This window comes from Alternaria rosae (genome assembly GCF_020736505.1).
Source record: "Alternaria rosae strain MPI-PUGE-AT-0040 chromosome Unknown BKA58scaffold_6, whole genome shotgun sequence".
NCBI lineage: Eukaryota > Fungi > Ascomycota > Dothideomycetes > Pleosporales > Pleosporaceae > Alternaria > Alternaria rosae.
Window position 1 is genome coordinate 1,040,045 of NW_025763575.1, and position 20,110 is coordinate 1,060,154.

General features: G+C 53.5%; 8 protein-coding genes across 8 annotated transcripts; 2 read left to right on the plus strand and 6 right to left on the minus strand.

Annotated features, from left to right (window-relative positions):
* The first annotated feature begins 18 nt into the window (after window positions 1–18).
* On the plus strand, window positions 19–1,488 carry BKA58DRAFT_192101 (uncharacterized protein). Its single transcript, XM_046165629.1, has 3 exons — window positions 19–529; window positions 603–852; window positions 900–1,488. Exons 1-3 carry the CDS (start codon window positions 239–241, stop codon window positions 1,058–1,060), a joined length of 702 nt encoding a protein of 233 aa, XP_046024205.1. The 5' UTR covers window positions 19–238; the 3' UTR covers window positions 1,061–1,488.
* Window positions 943–1,723, plus strand: BKA58DRAFT_192140 (uncharacterized protein). The gene has a single exon (XM_046165630.1). It carries the CDS (start codon window positions 1,070–1,072, stop codon window positions 1,529–1,531), a length of 462 nt encoding a protein of 153 aa, XP_046024206.1. The 5' UTR covers window positions 943–1,069; the 3' UTR covers window positions 1,532–1,723.
* Window positions 1,658–5,578, minus strand: BKA58DRAFT_192062 (uncharacterized protein). Its single transcript, XM_046165628.1, has 3 exons — window positions 5,518–5,578; window positions 2,012–5,468; window positions 1,658–1,947 (listed from the first exon to the last, which is right to left on the minus strand). The coding sequence occupies exons 1-3, from the start codon at window positions 5,530–5,532 to the stop codon at window positions 1,784–1,786; spliced, it is 3,636 nt and encodes a 1,211-aa protein (XP_046024207.1). The 5' UTR covers window positions 5,533–5,578; the 3' UTR covers window positions 1,658–1,783.
* A 491-nt stretch (window positions 5,579–6,069) lies between these two features.
* Window positions 6,070–7,560, minus strand: BKA58DRAFT_440761 (uncharacterized protein; the record flags this gene model as incomplete). The annotated part of the gene is made up of 2 exons (XM_046173773.1): window positions 6,070–7,165; window positions 7,226–7,560. 2 exons carry the CDS (start codon window positions 7,558–7,560, stop codon window positions 6,070–6,072), a joined length of 1,431 nt encoding a protein of 476 aa, XP_046024208.1.
* Window positions 7,561–8,611: 1,051 nt separating this feature from the next.
* On the minus strand, window positions 8,612–10,659 carry BKA58DRAFT_192181 (uncharacterized protein). The gene is made up of 2 exons (XM_046165632.1): window positions 10,396–10,659; window positions 8,612–10,335 (listed from the first exon to the last, which is right to left on the minus strand). The coding sequence occupies exons 1-2, from the start codon at window positions 10,474–10,476 to the stop codon at window positions 8,704–8,706; spliced, it is 1,713 nt and encodes a 570-aa protein (XP_046024209.1). The 5' UTR covers window positions 10,477–10,659; the 3' UTR covers window positions 8,612–8,703.
* A 59-nt stretch (window positions 10,660–10,718) lies between these two features.
* Window positions 10,719–12,223, minus strand: BKA58DRAFT_386647 (aldo-keto reductase family 1 member C13). Its single transcript, XM_046170491.1, has 3 exons — window positions 11,657–12,223; window positions 11,439–11,598; window positions 10,719–11,390 (listed from the first exon to the last, which is right to left on the minus strand). Exons 1-3 carry the CDS (start codon window positions 11,958–11,960, stop codon window positions 10,844–10,846), a joined length of 1,011 nt encoding a protein of 336 aa, XP_046024210.1. The 5' UTR covers window positions 11,961–12,223; the 3' UTR covers window positions 10,719–10,843.
* Window positions 12,224–12,536: 313 nt separating this feature from the next.
* Window positions 12,537–15,808, minus strand: BKA58DRAFT_192178 (plasma membrane ATPase). Its single transcript, XM_046165631.1, has 6 exons — window positions 15,696–15,808; window positions 15,301–15,625; window positions 13,850–15,253; window positions 13,329–13,799; window positions 12,740–13,279; window positions 12,537–12,685 (listed from the first exon to the last, which is right to left on the minus strand). Exons 1-6 carry the CDS (start codon window positions 15,702–15,704, stop codon window positions 12,621–12,623), a joined length of 2,814 nt encoding a protein of 937 aa, XP_046024211.1. The 5' UTR covers window positions 15,705–15,808; the 3' UTR covers window positions 12,537–12,620.
* A 1,436-nt stretch (window positions 15,809–17,244) lies between these two features.
* Window positions 17,245–17,571, minus strand: BKA58DRAFT_402697 (uncharacterized protein; the record flags this gene model as incomplete). Its single annotated transcript, XM_046171742.1, has 1 exon — window positions 17,245–17,571. One exon carries the CDS (start codon window positions 17,569–17,571, stop codon window positions 17,245–17,247), a length of 327 nt encoding a protein of 108 aa, XP_046024212.1.
* Window positions 17,572–20,110: the final 2,539 nt, after the last annotated feature.

Below are 20,110 nucleotides of genomic sequence, written 5' to 3' on the forward strand. Positions count from 1 at the left end.
CTGTTGTGTTGTGGAATCGAACTTTTAGGCCAAAAGGGTCCGCCTATCACGGACCACGGCGCTAAGCTACACGTCCAATGCAGCTGCCTGGCTGTTGCGCGAGAAACACGACCTCATCGGACGAATTGCTTGCCTATCGTTCCTTTCCTTGCCCATGGCGCTGCTCTGGCCGACGTGAGAGAGACAATGAATTGTTCCCCTCCCAACTTTCCCCATCTTCACGTGCTGTCTGCCAAAGATGCGCCTCTCCGCCGGGCTGCTCTGCATCGTCACACAGGCCTGGACGGTGAATGCCAACGTCGAGAAGACGATATTCCTTGGTCCCAGCCCTGTGACTCTCTCCAATGTCCGCCCCGGGCTAGATGACCTCGGCCTGCACTACCTGTCGCCCTCCTCCACCATCCTCCCGATCCGTGTCCCTGTCCAGTTTCCCACCGAGTCGGTGCCCCGCGGTCTCGAGTCCTGGTACCTGCTTCGCGGCCTGCAAGACGGGAGGAGGTACGAGGTGCGCATCTGCTGGCCGGCGACCGTGAGTCTACTGCTCCTTCCCGTTGCATGTCGCGTGCATCATCTCACCTGATTGTTTGTACTGACTTGTCCAGCAACCCACCGACTTCTGGCTCGACACCTACTCAACCACCCACGTGTTTGATACACCCGAATTGATAGCCTCGTTATCACAGTATAGCTCAGTAACTCGACGTGACCCAGTGGACGACGACCGAACCACCAAGGGAGCGCCGTCTGCAGCCCCAGAGTCGGTACTATTCTTGCGCCTCCAGGCTGCAGCGTCCTACTACTCGACCAATCGCACATTGATGGACTACCCGCCTCCAGTTGATGCGGACATCAGTACGTCTAATCTTATCTAGACACCGTACGTCATCTAACAACCATAGTACTCGATCCCTTTATATTGAACGTCTTCCCGCAATCACTTGGCCCAATCGCGATATACATCACCGCAGTCGCTGTAGGAGCCTGGTTTCTCTCCGGCTACATCTACCGCTGGCTACTGTCCGTCGCTGCCGAGTCACCCAGTAAACCGCATACCGATTGATCAGCAACAATGTCTACAGCGCTTCCTCCGCCTCCGCCTCCACCGCCGCCCCCACCGCGCAAGCCATTCTCCGGCGATGAGACTTGCGACGACCTGTTCAATCTCCTTCCGGCCGAACTGCTCCTCATGATAATCAGGTATGCGGGTGTCGGTAATATCATGAACCTTGCTCTAGCCATCTATCCTACTCTGCAGCGGCATAGAATCGCCCCAGAGCTTACTGAGGACACCTACATAAACATAGTACGTATGGGGAGCGTGAGTGCACGCTATAGAACGCCATTCCTACCGCAAGGTCTTGATCGGATGCCTCTGGAGTTGTGGTTACAAGTGGCTCGAGATCTGGAACCAATGAACATCTTGTCCATGATGATGGCCCTCGGCGCATATCCGCGAGGGTCGCTTACTCCGGAGACGGCACAGAGGATGAGAGGTTGGTGGAGGAAGTCAAAGAATAAGGATGGGCCGTGAACATGGCTGATGACGACACGGCAACATATGGGAAGTAGACGGTACACATCTTTATTTTGCCAGCTACGAGCTGTGAGCAAATTATGACTGAAACGGGGCGCGATAGCCTGACGAATACCATACCAAGCAATGAAACATTTCCATAATTGTGTACATTGTAAATAACATCATCATGACGAACGCCACGCTATGCACCCAAAGCCAGTACCACCCAAAATCAGCGCCAATCATGCACCCACTTTTACTCTTCCCCTAAGCATCCCTCGGAAATTCATCTTCCAACCCAATCGTCACCTTGACATTCATACTACCCAGCTCCTGAATGAGAAGCTTAGCAGCATACGGCATTGTAATCTTGCGAACCGCCTTCTCGCTCTCGCAAAGTTTACAGTAGCCGCTGTAACCCATTTGACCACCTATCATCATCATCATTAGTAAGATCCTCAAACAAGAAATGAAGAGAAAAGAGGGGGAACTTACACTTCTCACAAACATCGACATTATGCGCATCGGAACTAATCATCAACCGCTCAAGCAGCAGCTGACTCGCACCATACGCAATCAAACAATCACGTTCCATCTCACCGAGACGCAGTCCACCGTCCCTCGCCCTACCCTCCGTAGGCTGCCGTGTGAGAATGGCGCGCGGGCCCCTCGCACGCGAATGCATCTTGTCCTGCACCATGTGCTTGAGTTTCTGGTAGTAGATGGGGCCGAAGAAGGTGTAGAATTGGTGGGCTTCTCCCGTGATGCCGCTGGTTAGGTAGTCTTTTCCTGTGTATGAGAAGCCTTTTTCGACGAGGATTTGCGACATGTCTTCGACGGTAGAGCCTCCGAATGCGGTGCCGTATTCTAGCGTGCCGTTTAGGACACCGGCTTTGCCGGAGAGGAGCTCCATCATCTTGCCGACTGTCATACGCGAGGGGAATCCGTGGGGGTTCATGATGATGTCGGGGCAGATGCCTTGGTCGTTGAAGGGCATATCTTCCTGTTGGACGATGAGTCCTGTTGTTCCTTTTTGACCGTGGCGGGAGGAGAATTTGTCGCCGAGTTCGGGACGTCGCGTTTGGCGCATGAGGAGCTTGATCAACGTCGTTCCGGCTTCGTTCTCAGTGATGCAGGCTTTGTCGATGTAGCTGCAGTCGGGCATCTTATACTTGTCAGGCTTGTCTTTGTAGACGTTTGTTGCGGGCCCGGCAGTGTCTTGGGGAATGGACTTCAGGAGGTAGGCGTCGCCGGCTTCTATGCGGGCTCCGACTTGCGCGATACCGTCTTGCCCAATAGCTTGGTGGCTGGTGTTATCCACGTCGAGAGCGCCGGCGTTAATACGGTCGGAGGTACCGTTGGCATACGTCTTCAGTGGCGTGACGTGCTTCTTTAAAACCTGGCAGCGACCAAAGCCACGATCGCAGGAGGCCTTGTTCAGAATGAGCGCGTCCTCAATATCGTATCCAGAGTAGGACATGACAGCGACAGTTGCGTTTTGACCGGCAGGCAGCTTGTCATATTTGGTGAGCTCGATGGTGCGGGTCTTGACCATGGGCTGCTGTGGGTAGACCATGAGGTAGAGCAGTGTGTCTATCCTCTTGAACTGGTTGTAGGCAATCGCGCCGATAGCTTGCTTACCCATAGCGCATTGGTAAGTGTTACGAGGCGATTGGTTGTGATGGGGATACGGGATGAGACCAGCAACGGCGCCCAGGATGGTGAAGGGCTCGATTTCGAGATGTGTAGTGTATTGGTTGATTTCGCTCTCCTTCAAAGCAATGTTCGTGTCATTCTCTTCGTTGGTATCGAGATATTCCACCAGACCTCTTGTTAAGAAGTCCTCGAACTCCATGGTGCCCTTGCGAAGCGCCTTTAGGTACCGCGAGGTAACCTTTGACCGTTGGTTTTCGACAATGATCATCGGCCGGCAAATTCGTCCTTCGTCCGTGGCGATGTGAACTTCGCAGTGATCGTGATCTATGTGAATGCTAGTGAACTCAGAAATGCGTCCCATTCTCCTAAGTTTCCGGAAGCTGTTGAGGAATCTTTTGGGTGTGTCGGTGACTGCAATAGGTGTACCGTTGAGACACACACTATACACACCATCTGCGTGAATCTCCTCTCCGGTTTGGAAACAAATATCTTCGGCACCCAGCATAAACACTATCTTGCGCACTGGGTCATCGTCGTCTTCGGTTGTGATATGCGTCATGAGCGCCAAGTTCTTGACCAAACCACAAGCTTCTCCTTCCGGAGTATCGGAGGTACACAGCATGCCAAACTGCGAGGGTTGTAGCGCACGGGGACCAGAAACCTTACGCGTCTTTTCGAACTGCGAACTGATTCTCGTCATCATGCCCAGTGCAGCAATGTAACTCAGTCTGCTCAAGACGTGAGTAACACCGGCTCTCTCCATCTTGAAACGCTTTAAACTCCAGTTTCCAGTCGCAATGGCGCGCTCGACACCCATGGTGATGTGGTTCTTGTGCACGCTGAAATGCGAGAAGGCATCAAATTCTTGCGCTCGGACGGGTTTCTTCAGTACTTTATCGATGCTCAACTTGAAGTCGTGGTTGAAGCGCTTGAAGTGATCTTCGAACAAGAGTGACAGCATCTGTCCAGACAACTCAAGACGCTTGTTTCCAACATAATCGCGATCGTCCACAAGCTTCGGGTCTTGCATGGCCATCAGAACTCGACGTGCCATGAGAGCGACGTATAGTGCCTTCGGTCGGTAGTTTGTGCCTTCAACTGGGACGTGAGGAAGGACGACGTTGGACAAACACTCGATAGCCTCTAAGTGATAGTTCCGACTGCGCGAGGTACCAAGCGGCTTCTTCACCAGTCGTACGCGATGGCCAATATACTCAAGTGCTCGCTCTTGGGTATGTATCTGTTCTTTTGCGCACGCCTCAAAGTTGGCAGCGAAGTTGTCTTGATACGCAGTGTCCTCGCCAGCGATCAAGAGTATGATCTCCTTGTCGGAGTGTACACCCAGTGCCTTCATTACGAACACGATCGGGATCTCTTCGGAGAGCGTGTTGTGGCGGAGGTACATGAGGCCCTTCTTTTGAATCACGTACGTCTTGGTTCGCCTCTCGTGTGTGGAACTTGTAACACTGGCTTGCATGATGCCCTTGGCACTTTCAACAATGACACGGTTCTTGTTCAGCTGCTCCTGAACAAGAATGACCTTCTCTTGCCCTCGGGTGATGAAGTAGCCTCCTGGGTCTAGCGGACACTCGTCCATGACTGCCATTTCGCGATCATTCTTTCCTGCAAGCACGCACTTGTTGCTTTTCAACATAATAGGCATACGTCCAATCTTGATGCCTGTGCGCTTGACCTTGGAATTCCCGCGGGTGTATATGATGTCTACTACTATCGGCGCAGCATATGTCATGTCACGCAATCGGCACTCGTTGGGTGTGATGGTACTGCGGTGGTGGTCGAGGTCATCTTCTTCCTGTCGATTCGGAGAAAGAACACGGATGTCTGTGTACTCGAGGAGGAACTTGGGGTCGGTATCGCTGCGGACGAAACGGTTGGCCTTGAGAATTTTCTTGAGTTCCACATCGACGAAGTGGTTGTATGAGTCGACATGCTGCTTGACCAGTCCCTTGGTCTTCAAGAAGGCCGGTAGCAGATTCCACTTATCGCGCGCGGTGTTGATCGGATCTGTCAGACTCTTTCCGTAGTAGAAGGGCTCGAGGAGGGCGGCGAACTCGTCTTTGGCATGGGTAAGCGGCGCCCGTCGTTTGCGCGTCGCCTCTGCTGATGTAGAAGCGTTGGGGTTGAGGTCAGTCGCGTCGTCGCCTGCTGTCGTCTGAGGCTTTGCGCCTACAGCGTCTACGTCCATAGCATCGTCAACTTCCTTTACTGCGGGAGCAGCAGTCGCAGCATTCGCCTTCGCGGCCCCGCGCGGGGCAGCTTCAGGCTTCGCGACTTCCTATACGCAGATTAGTCATTGATCGCGACAATCACGGGAGACTCCATACCTTCTTGCCCACCATTTTTTGTGCGACAGTAGAGCAGTCGGCGGAAGTTGAGGCGGCGGGTGGGTAAGTTAGTTCGACCAGCTGCAGCAAACATTTGGCGTTCGGCGAGTCAGAACTGAGAATTAATACAAGCCAATCGGTAATCCGCAGTAGTCCCAGCATCCGTCTGGGTGAGTGACCAACAATCTAGACATTTAGACTCGCGCAAGCGAAGAAGAGAAAGCGCCTGCAATTTACACAAGCATCTTGAAGGTCTCAAGTCAGGTTCCGTTGTTGGCATAGCAGTGCCTTGGAAGTCCGCTTTGAATCATCACAGGTAAAGCACAAGTTATCTGCAGATAAAGTTCAAGCATTTAGTCATCAGGATTTGGTTGCTACCAATGCTATGCCATTCAACGCCCGCTATGCCACCAGAAAGCCATCTTCCGAGATCAAGATGCGAGTCAAATCAGGCTTACCATTGCAAGTTTCCAATGAACCTCGTGCCAAGAAGCCACCAGCCGTAAATCACCAGTCGTAGTCTGCAAGATCGTCACCCAGCGAACGCCGTTACTAGAAAGCATCGCTCACATCCGCCTCGCCGTTTATGCTTCGTAGTGAACCCTCTGCAAGGTCAACCCTCAGCTGAGCCGTATCTGCCTCGCGTTCAAGACTGTCCCACTCCCTGAGTTTCTGCCTCTTCGCATCTTCCTTCTTATCGATCATCTCTCTCAACTTCTGCGCCTCGGCCTCAAGCTTCAGAATCTTGCTCTTGTCGTACAGCTCTGGCGCTCTCTGACCACCAGGAATTTCCTTGGGGAGGTCGGAGAGATGGTCTCGGAAGCGCATCGTACGGGGATACGTCGTAGCAGTAGAGTTGTTGGATCCGCGGAACGAGGGAGCAAAAGGTGCTGCACCACTAGGTCCACTGCTGGAACCACGCGGACCGGATGGCGCACCGCCGTAGTAGCCTCCTCCTCGTGGTCCTGCGCCCCAAGATCCTCGTCGTGAGGATGGGCCAGAAAAGTCTCCTCGTCCTTCATAGCCTCCGAAGCCACCGCGGCCACCACCACGCGGTCGTGTCGGCGCTGCTAGGACAGGGTTATTGCCCCGGGGAAAGGAGGGAGCTTGTGGTGTCAAGCTTGAAGGTCCAACTGGAGGGGATATCGCAGGGGAGGGATAGCTCCGGCTGGAAGGCCCCGTTGGTGGAGCTCTGGCGAAATTGCTATCGCCATTGCGGTACGAAGATGACGATGGCCCAGTAGGAGGCGCAAAGTCTCTATCTCCGCGCGGCCCCGTCGGAGGACTGTCCCGACGACGTGGAGGCGACCGCTCCCGCTCGCGACTGTAGTCCCGTCCTCTATCGGGGAGGCGCTCACGGAACGGCGATCGTGGTGCTGAGGCGGGCTCTCTGACTGGTCGGTCTTCTACAAGGGCAGCCCGGCTAGGATGGATGGGTGGTGGGGAAGAGCGGCGGGATGTTGCTGCGGAGTCCCTACCCGACGCATCGTTCGAAGCATATGCTGGCCGCGCTGGCGAAGGAGACCTGCGACTTCTCCATGTATCTGCAGTGTAAGGGTCCGGGCGCTCGCGTCTTGGAGAGGGTGAGCGGCGTCGGTAATCGCGCGTGTCACGAGTGTCGCGGGCCGGGGAGTATCTGCGGGGAGGGCTTCATGTGAGGTTAGCAAATGGCATGTCGCGAGGGTAGACTGAAAGTATACCTGTTCACCCGGGAGCGCGGCTCTTCGTACCGGCTCGGACGAACGGGCGAGCGTATGCCCCGGCTCCTAGCTGGGGATACATCGCGCTCTCTTGGTGGTGGAGACCTGTCGCGTGGTCGCGGGGAGCGGGTATAAGAGTCGTACTGATCACGGTCCCGTCGCGGCGGCGGCGACCTTGCCCTGTAGTCATCCCGTCTGGGCTCGTCTCGTCGCGGTGAGAATGCTCGGCGCGGGGGTGATCGAGGTCGTGCCCTCCAGTTGTCGTCGCGACGTGGGCTGCGGGACCGTCTCCGGAAACCTGGCGAGCGACTGCGCGGACGCGATGAACGGCCACCAGGAACATATGTATCTGCCGAAGCTATACCGCGACGAATGGGTGAAGCGCGACGGGGAGGAGGCGAAGCACGGCGGGGAGGAGGTGAACGGGCTCGGTAGCTGTCTCCGCGTGGAGAGCGTGGGCGAGGGCCAGGAGAACGAGGACGGTATGTATTGGAGTACCTGTCGTCTCTATGCCGGTATTAGCAGGTGCGCCTATATTAGATGTCGTGTGCCTGGTAACATGTTTGCGCATCGGAGCCTAGGCGACACTTGGTTTGGAGTCGACAAACCTTCGGTCTCCTCGATCTCGCTCTCGCTCACGATCCCTGTCCATTCCTGCAACGAAGATGATGTGCTGTGCCTATCGCAGGTAAACAATACTAAGTGATGTGGCCGTGGCGATTAGTCCGGGTTGATAGCTAACAACTGCGCTTGCTGGGCGGTGGTTGCTGGTCGTGTGTTGGGTCGCAAAAAGAGAAGTTCAGAGCCAAGCCTCCAGCAACTGGACGCGTTCGTAGGTCACGTGCAGGCGAGGCGTGCGAGCTTTGGCCGCTGGTCAGTCACATCATGCAAACAGCCAACCGTTTGATTCACATTCAACTTGGTCGCCGGATGTGCAATCGGGCAGCCGAGAGAAGGTACCGTGTGCGTGTGCGCGGTAGATCCAGGGTTCCATAGGTAGCACTTTAGACAGCATCTGCGTCTTCCTTCTGCAACCGCAACATGGCTACGTCTTTTCGGTGCCTCCAACTGGAGGCCCTTCTCTGTTCCTCGGCACAGACTTCGTCTTTGCGCGTCTGTCGTCCCAGTCTGACGGCACCACCCCTTGACTCACGCTTTCAGCTATTGTCTTTCACATCCCTTGTCCTGCATGTCGCATCCGTCAAGCCTTTCGTCGTCGCGAGGCGTGCCACTCCCTCCATAGGTCAGCATGCAGTTCTTCCGTCATTCTTGTCCTTGAAAGTGAGGAATTCTTCATCTTGATTATGTTCAACTGTGGTCAACCTTGGCTGCCGCATGTAACGCCGTATCCCAATGCTGAATATGCCGAAGCCCTACTGACCATCGACATCCGTGACGCCTGTTCGCTCACAGAGCTCTTGAAAAATGCAATCCGTAATCTTTTGTACAAAACACATGTCCTTTGCGGACTCTTGATCAAACAGACCTAGCGCCTGGTCTTACGCTCGTCCTCCCGCTTCGCGCGCTTCCTGCTCTCCTGGTTGATCATGTCCGCCAAGTCATCTTGATCAATACTCTGCCATTGGCCTTGCGCTTCGGCTCTTTGCCTTGACTCATACTCTTTCTTCAGTGCGTCCTTATCAAGCTTGTCGCTATCTGCCAACTGGTCGACATCAACCGACACGTCGATGTCTCCAGCCTTGCGCTTCCTTTGAGCGTGTCCAAGTGCGTCGCGCCTAGCCGCATCCAGGTCATAAGCGTGCTCGCCGCCAAAGAAACCAGTTGCCGAGATGTTCTTCTCAGGAAGCACTGTGCCAGCACTGCGTGGTACACCCGGCTCTTCCGTCTCGATTCCCTTCCGCTGCTTCCGGAGCTGGAACTCTCCACCGATGCTCTCTGCTCCTCCAATCTCTGATGGCATGGCAGATGCTGTTGTCATCGATGTCTGGATGCCGCTAGCGTCTTCGTCGCCTCCCTCCTCGTCATCTTCATCTTCCTCCTCTTCTTCGTCGCTCTCCTCGTCTTCACTCTCGCCCTCGGCTCGTAGTGCACCCCAGATGCCACGCTCTACGGGCTCGCCGACATGAGTAGGCTGTTGTTGCTCTTCCAATATGGCTGTTCCATACAGATCGCCTCCGAATTGTGGCTTGCCAGCGTCATCGATCGGGGGCTTACCCCATTGGCCGGGCTGGAAGCCCCAGGAGGAACCAGGAGGGATCGGAGCGTTTACACCAGGGACGCGCATGTTCGGGTAGGATGGAGGAGGGCCGAAGCGCTGCATGTTGATGAGCCAAGGGGGTGGATGGCCTGGCATCATTCCGAGAGCCTCGCGGAGCTCCTCGCTCAGCTCGCCGGGCTTGAGATTGACGAGATTGGTCTCGAACTCCTTGCCCTCGTAGTAGACCTCGCCGTACCGCGTCAACTCTGGCTTCGTCTGTCGCCTGAAGAAAGCATCGTATAGTTTTGCGTAATCGATGTCGAGCTTGCCGAGCTTTCCTTGGACGCGCTCTCGCTGCTTTTGCCTCATCGTCATGTCTGCTTGCTTTTCCAAAACTGCATCGCGCATCTCTGCAATGCCAGTCTCCTGGATAAACTTGGGTAGAGCGAACGGGGGCTTCTCGATACCGCGTTTCGATGAGAGGTACTCGCGCTTGAGCGACCAGTGGGTCGGGACTGGTATGACGTTCTTCGCTCCCTTGATGGAGATGAGCAGCTGTGGATTTGAAGATGACACATCCGTCCACTCGACCAACTCAGGCCGGGGGACCAGTGACTTCAGTTGCGCGACCGACAGCTTATTCATCTGCTTCCGCTGCTTCTTGGAGAGCTTGGGCTTGCCATCGTCTTCGTCCTCGTCGGGAATGTCGTCGTCGGAAAGATAAATTTCTGGCTTCTCTTCGTCCTTGGTCGCCGCTTCCTCCTCGGTCGGCTCCCTGAACTTCTCGAAGACGCTCTTATATTCCTCAAACACGGGGTCGTCGAGGTCGTACTGGTTCGCGATATCGTCAACGGTGAGAAGGTTCGCGGGCTTGACCGCCTGTGCTTCGTTATTGCTGTCGCTTTCGGGTGCGGGAGATTCGCTCTCACGCGCAGAGTCAGCGGCCTCCGACGGTGTCTCCTGTATGGCTGTCAGTACGATGTATTGCGATGCGCAATGCGATGCGTGTGGTTTGCCTACAGAACGCTGTTGCTTCTTCTTCGCCCGGCGATAGGCGTTCTTGTTCACCTGCTTCTTGCCCTTTGCGACTGCGCCTGACATGGCGGCGGTGATTGGGCGGCGCGACACTGAAACTTGTGATGTTTGGTGATATGCGCGGCCCGGTCCGTGTGTATAATCGCGCGATGTGGGTGGGTGCAAAGGGTGATGCGCGACAAGTCGAGTGTAGGTTGAAGTTGCTGAGCTCGCGCCGAAAGATTGAGAGACTGTCTTGGCGCTAACAAGGCTCGCCCCAACCCCAGCCCTAGTAGTTGTATTCACCCACGCCGGAACATCAGAGGTAATTTTTAAAGAACATCAAACAAGCCAGTGTATTTGCAGTTTCGAAATATGCAGAGTTCTATACTCTTGGCCTGCCGGATCAGACGTAACGCAATATGCTGCTTCATGCAGCTGCTACCTAGGCTCACTAGGAACGATCATCGTCCTTGAAGATGTGTCCCCAGAATCCGCGGAAATGCTTCTTCTGCCCAATCTCATTCATGTCCTTGATCTCTTTAGGCGTCAGCTTGAACGTGTTCGCCCTCAAGTAATCGCTCAACCTCTGCTCCTTTCCACTCGTCGTAATGGGCACAATATCCTGATCCATGCACCACCTTAGGTAAATCTCGTTCTCGCTCACAGCATACTTCTTCGTTAGTGCCTCCACGTAGTCGTCCAGAGGACCAGGCTTTGCCTTTGTAGCAGGGGTGAGAGGCGCATAGGCGACCGTGGCAATGTTGTTCTGCTTGTGGAAATCGAGGAGCTCTGGCCTTTGCAGGTAGGGGTGCAGTTCAATCTGGTTGCACACTGGCTTGACTTTGGCTGTCTTGAGGGTAGCAGCGAGGTGATTGGGGAGGTAGTTGGAGACGCCAATGGACTTTGCGAGACCGGAGGCTTGAACGGCTTCCATGTCGGCCCATGCTTTCTGGAGATCTTCGTCTGAGCCTGCAAACCAGGGCTGGTGGATGAGATACCTATACTCGTTAGGATATAGATCGCTGGTGCAGATTTGAAGACCTTACAGATCAACGTGATCCAATTGCAGCTTCTCCAGACTCGTCTTGATAGCTCCCGCAATATTCTTGATGTTGTCGTTGTTGACTTTAGTCGTAACATACAGCTTCTCACGTGGAATGCCACTCTCCTTGATCGCGGTGCCCAACTCAGTCTCGGTCTTGTAGACTGCCAACGATCAGCTGATTTCTCAGAACCGATGTATACAGTGCGACGATTTGCATACCCTCGGCACCATCGAGATGCGTGTATCCCAGCTTGGTCGCAATTTTGACAGAATCGATGATGGCCTGGTCGATCTTGCTCTCTTCCCCAGTCTTGAACCAGGCAGTACCAGTACCGTAGCCTAGCATTGGCATGGAAGTACCATCGTTGAGCTTCAACTTGGGGATGGTGATGTTGAGGTTGGCCATTGTTGCGAATGCCTGTGCTGGCGGTAGGAAAGGTGTTCTAATGTGGTAAGACGAAATTTGATTGAAATTGAGCTGGTATCGAGCGCGACAACTTATGCTTCGAACGTAATTGAGCATCAACTGAACAGGAGTGTGATGGTGGTCAAGTCCTACTAGGTTACGTGATTACCAGGACGCCGCGCGTGTCTCAATGCCGAAGGTGGGGTGATGCTGGCAAGCGACGTCACCGCGAGCGCCTTCCCCCGAAATTCGATGGTAAGCATTTCATCAAGCCATCTCGAAGCTCAGAGTTTGATTGCTGATTTATCAGGACGGTCGTCCATTGAAAACCAAGTCGTTTAACATGCGCCGAGCTGCTCGCTTCCAGGATTCTGTTCCTGCATGTCAGATGCGCCGTCTGAACTGGTCGCTCAAGCTACCGCGGGCTAGTCTAATGCAAACACCAAAGGAGATGGTATGTAGCTTTAGAGAAGTAACGAAATGCATTGCAACTATATTGGTAGAATGCATCGCGAGATGCTGTGAGCATCGTCGTCTCTACTGTGGTTGTGGGAAGTTCCACAACGCTATCTGTCTGGTTCCGTTCTTAACCAAGTATGAATACAACTAAGTATCAGAAAATACACTATGAATATGATTGAATATCGAACTTGCCATCCGCACAACCAAACGCCCTCTACTAGCCCCCACGTCCTTACCAAGAAGATCAACCCGTCCTCATCACAGCGTGACGCTAGACCGCTGACGTGGTTGCAATTCACCGTTGAGACCGAGATACTATTTCGTCTTCTCATGGTACGTCGTCTTCTCGTGCTGTGTCGACACACGTTGCAGCGAAACCACTAAGTAGCGTTAGCAGTTGTCTGCTTTTGAATGCAGACATCCATTGTGCTTACCGAAATCCTCGAGGTTCCTCTGCTTCTGCTTCCTCTTGAGAAGCTTCCCATGCATGAGATTGTCAAAGCCTTGACTACCCTGTAAAATATAATACACTCCCGCCATGATGCAGAAAATGCCGAAAGAAAAGGCCCAGACACGAACCACGGCAACAATGTTCGTTCTTCCTCCCACAAACCATCCAAAGATGGTAAAGCATGTGGCCAAGATGTCTACAACCAGGATCGCGCCAGCTAACTGCCATGAAGGTATGGATGACCAGAATGGGCCGTTGGCGCGGGTGATGAAAATGAGCCAGTTCTCAGTCAGTGTGATCTCGAGGAATAGAATTGGATCACGCTGGCCATGATTCTGGACGATACCGCCTTCGACGCCCTGCTGCTCGCCTGTGAGGTAAGGCAGCATTGTTGTCATTGTGATCCAGGTGCCTACAGCGAGGATGACGCCAAGCAGAATTGACATTCCCCAGAGTTTTGGTAGGTTCCATTTCACAGGAGTGCGACTGTACGGCGCATTATCGTATGCGATAGCTAGTGTCGCTACATTTCAATTAGCCCATGCAAGAAGAACACGTAAAGCGATGCTTACCAATATCGGCGAAGATTGCGATGAACACTACTAGTTGTAGGTTCAAACTTTCGTTGAGAATAGCAATCCAGAGACCCAGGAATATCTCGAGGTGTAGAGACAAAGCGATGCGGTAAACGACGTAAGCATACATGCGATGAAAGATTTGGCGCGAGGTCTTCAGCGCGTCGATGATCGCAGAGAGACCAGGAGCAAGGAACACAATATCAGCAGCAGAGCAAGCGGCATCGGAAGCGCCTTGTACGGCAATACCAGTATCTGCCTTCTTCAACGACGGCGCATCGTTTACGCCATCGCCAGTCATCGCGACAAGGTATCCTCTCTGCTGCAGGATTTCCACGACGTTGTATTTGTGCTGCGGGAACACTTCTGCAAAGCCATCTGCACCTTCAACGAAGTCGTAGAATTCCGAGCCAGGCATTTCGCCGCCACCGCTCAGACCGAGTTTCTCAGCATCGAAGATGTTTGTGCCTATTTCTAGAGTCAGTCAAGGGTCAAATGTCGAGAGGTTGAATCGTTACCTAGGCCAAGCTGGCGCGACGTCTCTCGCGCAATACCAACGGCATCGCCGGTCAGCATTTTGATGGAAAGACCTAGAGATTTCGCTTCGTTGATCGTGCGATACGTGTCATGACGCGGAGGATCTGAGCATGGCATGATCCCCAATATTTCCCAGCGCTCATCTTCGCGCTTGCGAGCGACACCAAGTGAGCGAAAGCCGCGCGTAGCGAACTCCGCGACCTTGTTCTTGTAGGCCGCTTCGACGTGCTCTGGGACGGGACCGTCTTCCTCAACAGTTCGAAGCACGAAGAGAGGAGCACCCTTGACACATATTATGCGTTCGCCTTGGGGTGACTCAACAACTGCCTGTACTTTCTTGGATACTGGGTCGAAAGGATGGAAGCGGATGGCTTTGTACTTGCTCAGCACGTACTTGGCACGCGGATATTGGCGTAGAGACTTCAGGAAGGCTTTGTCGATAGCATCGATGCCCTTCTTCTTTCGTGACGCGGCCAAACAAGCAGTCAGCATTAGGTCCTCGGGATCAACACCTTCAACAGTATATGGCTCAGCTAGGGAGAGCTTGTTCTTTGTCAGCGTTCCAGTTTTGTCAGAGCATAGGATCTCGACGCCAGCAAGCGATTCAATGGCGGAGAGCTTTTGCACAATCGCTTGCTTCTTGGCTAGGTAGGCTGCACCAACTGCCATGGTCGTTGTTACAACAGCAGGAAGACCAACAGGCACTCCAACGATCGTTATCGCGAGTGTGAACCTGAGAATGGTGACGATGTCGTTGGATCGATAGAAAGAGCTTATCCAGACAACCAGCAATGAAACGATGACTAGAACCAACAAAATCGTTCCAATGCCGTGCAGTACCTGGGTGAAGTGACCGGGCCCGCTGGAGGCGCTGGCAACGAGCGATGCTGCACGTCCAACGAACGTAGAATCGCCAGTAGCTGTGATCACAACGAAAGCCTCGCCGCGCTTGACTGCAGAAGATGCGTAGCACGTATCTCCCCGGTGCTTGTCGACAGCCAATGATTCTCCAGTGATCGAAGACTGATCAACCTGCACGAACGCATTCTCCGTAACAATGCGCCCATCAGCTGGAACGATCACGCCCTCTTCGACTTGCAGGATGTCGCCAGGCACCACATCAGATGCTTCGATCTCGACCAAAGTGCCGTCGCGTAATACAGTGGCCTTGAGGGCCAGCGTCTTCTTCAACTCCTCCACGATGGAGCCAGCCTGGTACTCTTGGATGAAGCCTACACTCGCATTCAGAAGGAGCAAGCCGCAAATGACACCAAAGTCGACCCAGTCCTGAAGTCCTGCAGCGAGAATGGCAGCCGCTTCCATGACAAATTGGATTGGTCCGACAAAGAACATCAGAAATTTGACCCAGTTGTTCGTTGACTCCTCTGCACATGGTGAGCAAGCGCTGATCGTGAGAACGAAGTATAAGTACCTTTCATCTTGTTCTCGCCAAACTTCTTCCGCCGTATGAGTACCTCTGCGGACGTCAAGCCAATGCGCGTGTCAGTCTGTAGAAGTTCCTCTGGGATGAGGCGTGCGCCGCCTGGTTGCTGCGCTTCTTCCTCTTCGTAGTCGGCGTTTTCGCCATCTTGCGACTCCAGATCTTCGATGAGCTGATCTATGTCCTCGTCCTCTTCTTCATCGTCCAACTCGATGTCATCCATGTGAACGTTCTTTTCCTGGAAATGGTACTTGTCGTACGTCTGGCCATTTGTTGGATATATGCCATCGCGATCCGGCGACGTACCAGCAGGCGACTGCATTTAGTCAGCTCTGATTAGACAGTTGGTTGTTTAAGCCTAGTATTGAGGCTGAATGTCAACTTACCTCGGACATCTTAATGTGATACTAGTCGCTAGTAATGTCTAACACTATATGCAGTTTGGTGTTTGTATGGTACAATCAGCCAAGAAATATTCGTCGGATACGCGAAGCGGCTAGCTATGTTGCGAGTGCATCTGCGTCGATGTTGAGTGAAGTGTGGGCCAATGCGCTTTCATCCGTGGAAAGGACTCCTCTGAGGCATCGTTGCGCGGGAAGGACTTCAGAGCGCAGAAAAACAACCCTGAGCCTGGTGCGTTAAAGAACACAGTCGCGATCGCGCAACGCGACGTTTGTCGTCGTAGGAGCCTGCAGGAACGACCGAGGTGGGTTGGAACGACTCTGACCGGAATGATGTGAGAACCCCACGGGTTGATGAGGCCACAAAGACGCGCATGATCAGCCTAGCCTGTTTTGCAGTTAAAGGGTCACGTCGAGAACCAGCCGCCAAGATAAGGTGGCCAGCTTTGCGGGATCGCTGGGATTGTGAGCTGCAGCGGCCTGGTTAAGATTACTAGCCTCGCCCTTGGGGTTTAGTGCATTTGGCGTCGCAATCTGCATGTAGTCTGCGTGTCTACGTTGCGTTAGTTTGGGCGAAAGACACCAGACGATAACTGTATCGTCTAGGAATCTCAGTGTATACGATCCTCATCGCGTTACTTGATCTTGTGATGTTCTGCTCCAGGACTTGTGGTGATGTGTTGCGCGATAAATTTCCGTGGGTTAAATCCCAAGCCCGCGCCTAGCATGGCCCATCCCATGTCGCCAACTCAAATCGACCAAATATTGTCAGAGATCATCTTCGGCATGACGTTGCGTGTTCCTGTGAGCTTACGGATACCAAACGAGCCTCTCAACACGATTTAATGCTACTCCTCTGAGAGGCTCGATATTTCTTAACAAAACACCAGAACTATTTGTATGGCTAGGCAGTTTCATCCAAAATGAGCGCGACAATGGCGCTGCAACACGAATCAACCTCATTCTCAGCGCGCTACAATGAAGTGTAATCCTTCTATTCGTTGACTCGACGCAACAAAGAACTCCAAAGAATGGATATGACGGACTTCGCGAAATAGAGTCTTCGGCAGCGCCAAGTTTGACTCAACCCATATCGAGTCCTACGCGTCAATTGGGCATATGCTGGTCCCAATGCTGGTATCCAGATTTAATGTCAATGATGGTCTGGCTAGAAGTGTAAGGAGGTGTTGTCACTACGGTAGTCCGCCGCGATGTGCGCGTCTGTAAGCCCCAGTCTACTGCTTCTGGCAGGGCTTCCCTATTCCCGACTGGTTGGAGAGCTTGCACGATAGTCTCTTGGAGCAGGCGAATAAATAGTATGGAACAAGAATTGAATCGGCCTGCGTCAGAAACTGACCGCGCGTTGAATCCGGAGAACCGACACGTAGGATCCTCGAGCAAAGGTTGTGCTTCTACGAAGACCTGCACAGGTGCCTTGTAGGGTTCCGGTAAACGCACCATGGGCCCAATTGCTGCGATGTTCCTTTTTCTTGATTTTGGACGGGATTGCTGGTGCACGGTGCACCAACGTGGTTCAAAGGTCGCCTCCACCCTCGACGCTACCTATAACGTGGTCGGACCTTTCGAAGCCCTTCTGTTTGAGCAGCGGCTTAACGAGGGCTTGAACGACTGCTACACTGGACGTCTCCCACGGCGCGTAGTTCGAAAAGCGTCCCTTTTGCCCATGCGTAATGCATAACTGCATTCCCGAACTCAGCTTCCTCGCCGGCCTCCCGAAGCAGAGTCGCTTGCCGCGCTCCCTCTGCCTCGATCCACCGTTCGCGACTGATGCACCCATACATGGCCTGCGGGATGCGCGCAGATAAGGGAAGAGAACGCGAAGTGTTATCCACCTGAGCATGGCCGAACCGCGCTATGCCAGCTCGACTGCTGCGCGCCATTGAAATATAGTAGAGCTGCGCATAACTCCGCTTCTCCTGAGTCTGGTAGGCTGTCTGTTCCACAGATACAGATGGACAGGTCGATGATCGATGGATAGAGAGACGCGATGAATGACTGGCTCAATACCGGCGTTGACTCCTGGCTGACAAGAACTAGGGATGATGGAGACTGTCCGCGTCGATTTGGCATAGACTGCGACGACCAGCTTGACGTCTCGACAACCGGAGACTTTGCCTATATTGCGCGTCCTCCAACCCCTGTGGGGTATATCTCTTTACCACGAACGTCACCTGGCATTGCAGCCAGGAGACCGAAGTTGGCTGAGGAGACGCGTCCGAAGTTTGATGGGGTGCGGCCCGTGCGCGGCTCGAAGACACTTCCACTTCCACTTCCACTTCAAACTTCGCCCGTTTCCACGAAGTTTGTAACTTCATCGTCACTACAGCTCCCTCTGAGACTCTTTGTAGCCGTCCCCTTAGCCAGCAATTGCCGCTGCCTCTTCATGTACCTGCTCTTACTTTCTTGTTCGTTTGGTGTTTTGCAAGATAGGTCGGCTCGCAGCAGCATTTCCAGCGACGGTGATGGGTATCTTTCTATCCTTGCATACTTAAGGTCCCCATCTGAGCCCTTGTATTACGGTGGGGTTTTTGACGTTTCGAGATGGGATTCATAAGACAAGAAGAGTTGGGATCCAGCGAATGCCAGGTAGGCGGCAGAGTACGCACTACCTGTATCGACATGCCAATATAAGACGACTGGACATGCACGTGAAGTCGTTGTAGAATGACATGCCCGCCGGCAAGCTGTCGCTTGGTCAGCGCAAGCTGTTCGCTCCATCGCAACAAAACTGGGGGATACACTTATCAGAGGCGCCGTTGATGTCTCTCCCGGGGACTGCTCGGCTGTTGGATGATCAAGTCTCAGCGTCCCTTTCCTGGGAGGGATGTACGCGCTGGTTGCTGTGAGGGAAAGCGTCGGCTGAACCGTCGGTTCGTGTAGCTCCTCAGTCGGTCGCGCTCTAGCTTGCTTGTATTGGAGCTAGCTTAAAAGATCTACTCAGGCTCGACCTGAAATACAGGGAGACCCGGAGAGCTTCATCACAGTAGCAGGCTTGTCCAGTCGGCCTCGTCGTTCCGTAGGCAGCGCTCCAGGAGTTAGCGTATCTTGACGCCCGAGCTTCCGCACACTGCGTATAACTTCGGTCTCTCCATTATCCCACCACGACGATACATCAGTCGCCGGTCGCGCTTCTTAGAGGGCATCTGGTGTATTAGCTCGTAAGTTGCCCTTCACTGCATAGCTCAGGATCGAAGGGCTATCAAATTCACGTGCAGCAACCGTTGACAGACATTTTGAGCAGAAACGATACAGAAACCTCGCGAGAGCTCGCTACTACGTACGATCTTAGCAGACGTCTCATCGGAATTCAAGTATTTTGGACACGCAGTGACTTCTACTGCGGCACTTCAACGCCAATACACGAGTCCGAAAGACCTCACCGTGAGTAGTCTGCACACCTGGCCGCCTGCTAAACTGTTGTTGACTTCTCGCACAGCTACGTTGCTACGCTTGCTACGCAGGAGTTCTCCAGCTTCGTCGTGTACAGCCATATGGTCAATCAAGACGAGCGACAACGAGCAATTTCGCAGTCAGCATCTACCACCCTGGAGAGCGACTGAACTAGAAGCACTCAAAATCATGGCCAACATGTACGCGACAGTACTAAAGTCATTCTGAATCAGTACTGACATCCGAAAGGCAAGTGTTTGGACCTCCGCCTCCCCCGTTCTCGCACAGACTACGATAAAAAGGTGAAGCCTTGCCTGAGCGCCCTACCCATCGAGCTTCAACGTAACACCCTGGATTATGTCGCCTACGACCCTTCGACTCTGCTTAGTATATACCGTGCTTCGAAAGTCTTTTCGCATGTCGCGAACGAATTTCAGCAAGCGGGTAGATGTCTCGAAACTAGTGGCGAAACGAATCGCACCGCGTTCGACTTGGCTGAGTACCTCTTCGCATCTGGAGGTGGAATCCGGCAACAAGCCATTTACGGCTCAGACACAAACGATAACACAACTGATCGTGTCATGGTCTCGGCTTCAGTGTTCAATACTTTCAACATCACCCGACGCTCGCCCCATCTCCGCCCGACCGAGCTTCACCCACTCGATGATGGCACCATGGCGAAATATAAGAAAACCATAAAGTCCTTCCGGGCTTTATCATCATACACAAAATAGGGATGGTGTGATGCACTTTCGCGTGGCGAGGATCGAGCCATTCTCCTCCTCTTGTTCTCAGTCCTTCGCCACCTAGATACCCTTGTCCTGCGCGGCAGCACACACTGTCTGCCTTTAAGCACAGCTCTTCAACGCGCGGCCGAATTCTCCACAATTCGCGTGCTGGAATTATCCGACATCACTGACGGGACGCTCTCTGACAGCTGTCGTTACATCGTGTCACTCTCAAGTTTGCAAGAGCTAATATTCTCTGAC

Coding starts and splice junctions, on each gene's coding strand:
- BKA58DRAFT_192101 (XM_046165629.1), top strand. CDS start 239: ATGCGCCTCTCCGCCGGGCTGCTCTGCATCGTCACACAGGCCTGGACG. Junction 530..602: donor GCATCTGCTGGCCGGCGACC/GTGAGTCTACTG, acceptor TGACTTGTCCAG/CAACCCACCGACTTCTGGCT. Junction 853..899: donor TCCAGTTGATGCGGACATCA/GTACGTCTAATC, acceptor TAACAACCATAG/TACTCGATCCCTTTATATTG.
- BKA58DRAFT_192140 (XM_046165630.1), top strand. CDS start 1,070: ATGTCTACAGCGCTTCCTCCGCCTCCGCCTCCACCGCCGCCCCCACCG.
- BKA58DRAFT_192062 (XM_046165628.1), bottom strand. Junction 1,948..2,011: donor TGTCGATGTTTGTGAGAAGT/GTAAGTTCCCCC, acceptor TGATGATGATAG/GTGGTCAAATGGGTTACAGC.
- BKA58DRAFT_192181 (XM_046165632.1), bottom strand. CDS start 10,476: ATGTCAGGCGCAGTCGCAAAGGGCAAGAAGCAGGTGAACAAGAACGCC. Junction 10,336..10,395: donor AGAAGAAGCAACAGCGTTCT/GTAGGCAAACCA, acceptor ACAGCCATACAG/GAGACACCGTCGGAGGCCGC.
- BKA58DRAFT_386647 (XM_046170491.1), bottom strand. CDS start 11,960: ATGCTCAATTACGTTCGAAGCATAAGTTGTCGCGCTCGATACCAGCTC. Junction 11,599..11,656: donor GCATCTCGATGGTGCCGAGG/GTATGCAAATCG, acceptor GATCGTTGGCAG/TCTACAAGACCGAGACTGAG. Junction 11,391..11,438: donor CAATTGGATCACGTTGATCT/GTAAGGTCTTCA, acceptor TAACGAGTATAG/GTATCTCATCCACCAGCCCT.
- BKA58DRAFT_192178 (XM_046165631.1), bottom strand. Junction 13,280..13,328: donor CGCAATCTTCGCCGATATTG/GTAAGCATCGCT, acceptor ATTGAAATGTAG/CGACACTAGCTATCGCATAC. Junction 12,686..12,739: donor GAGGAACCTCGAGGATTTCG/GTAAGCACAATG, acceptor AACGCTACTTAG/TGGTTTCGCTGCAACGTGTG.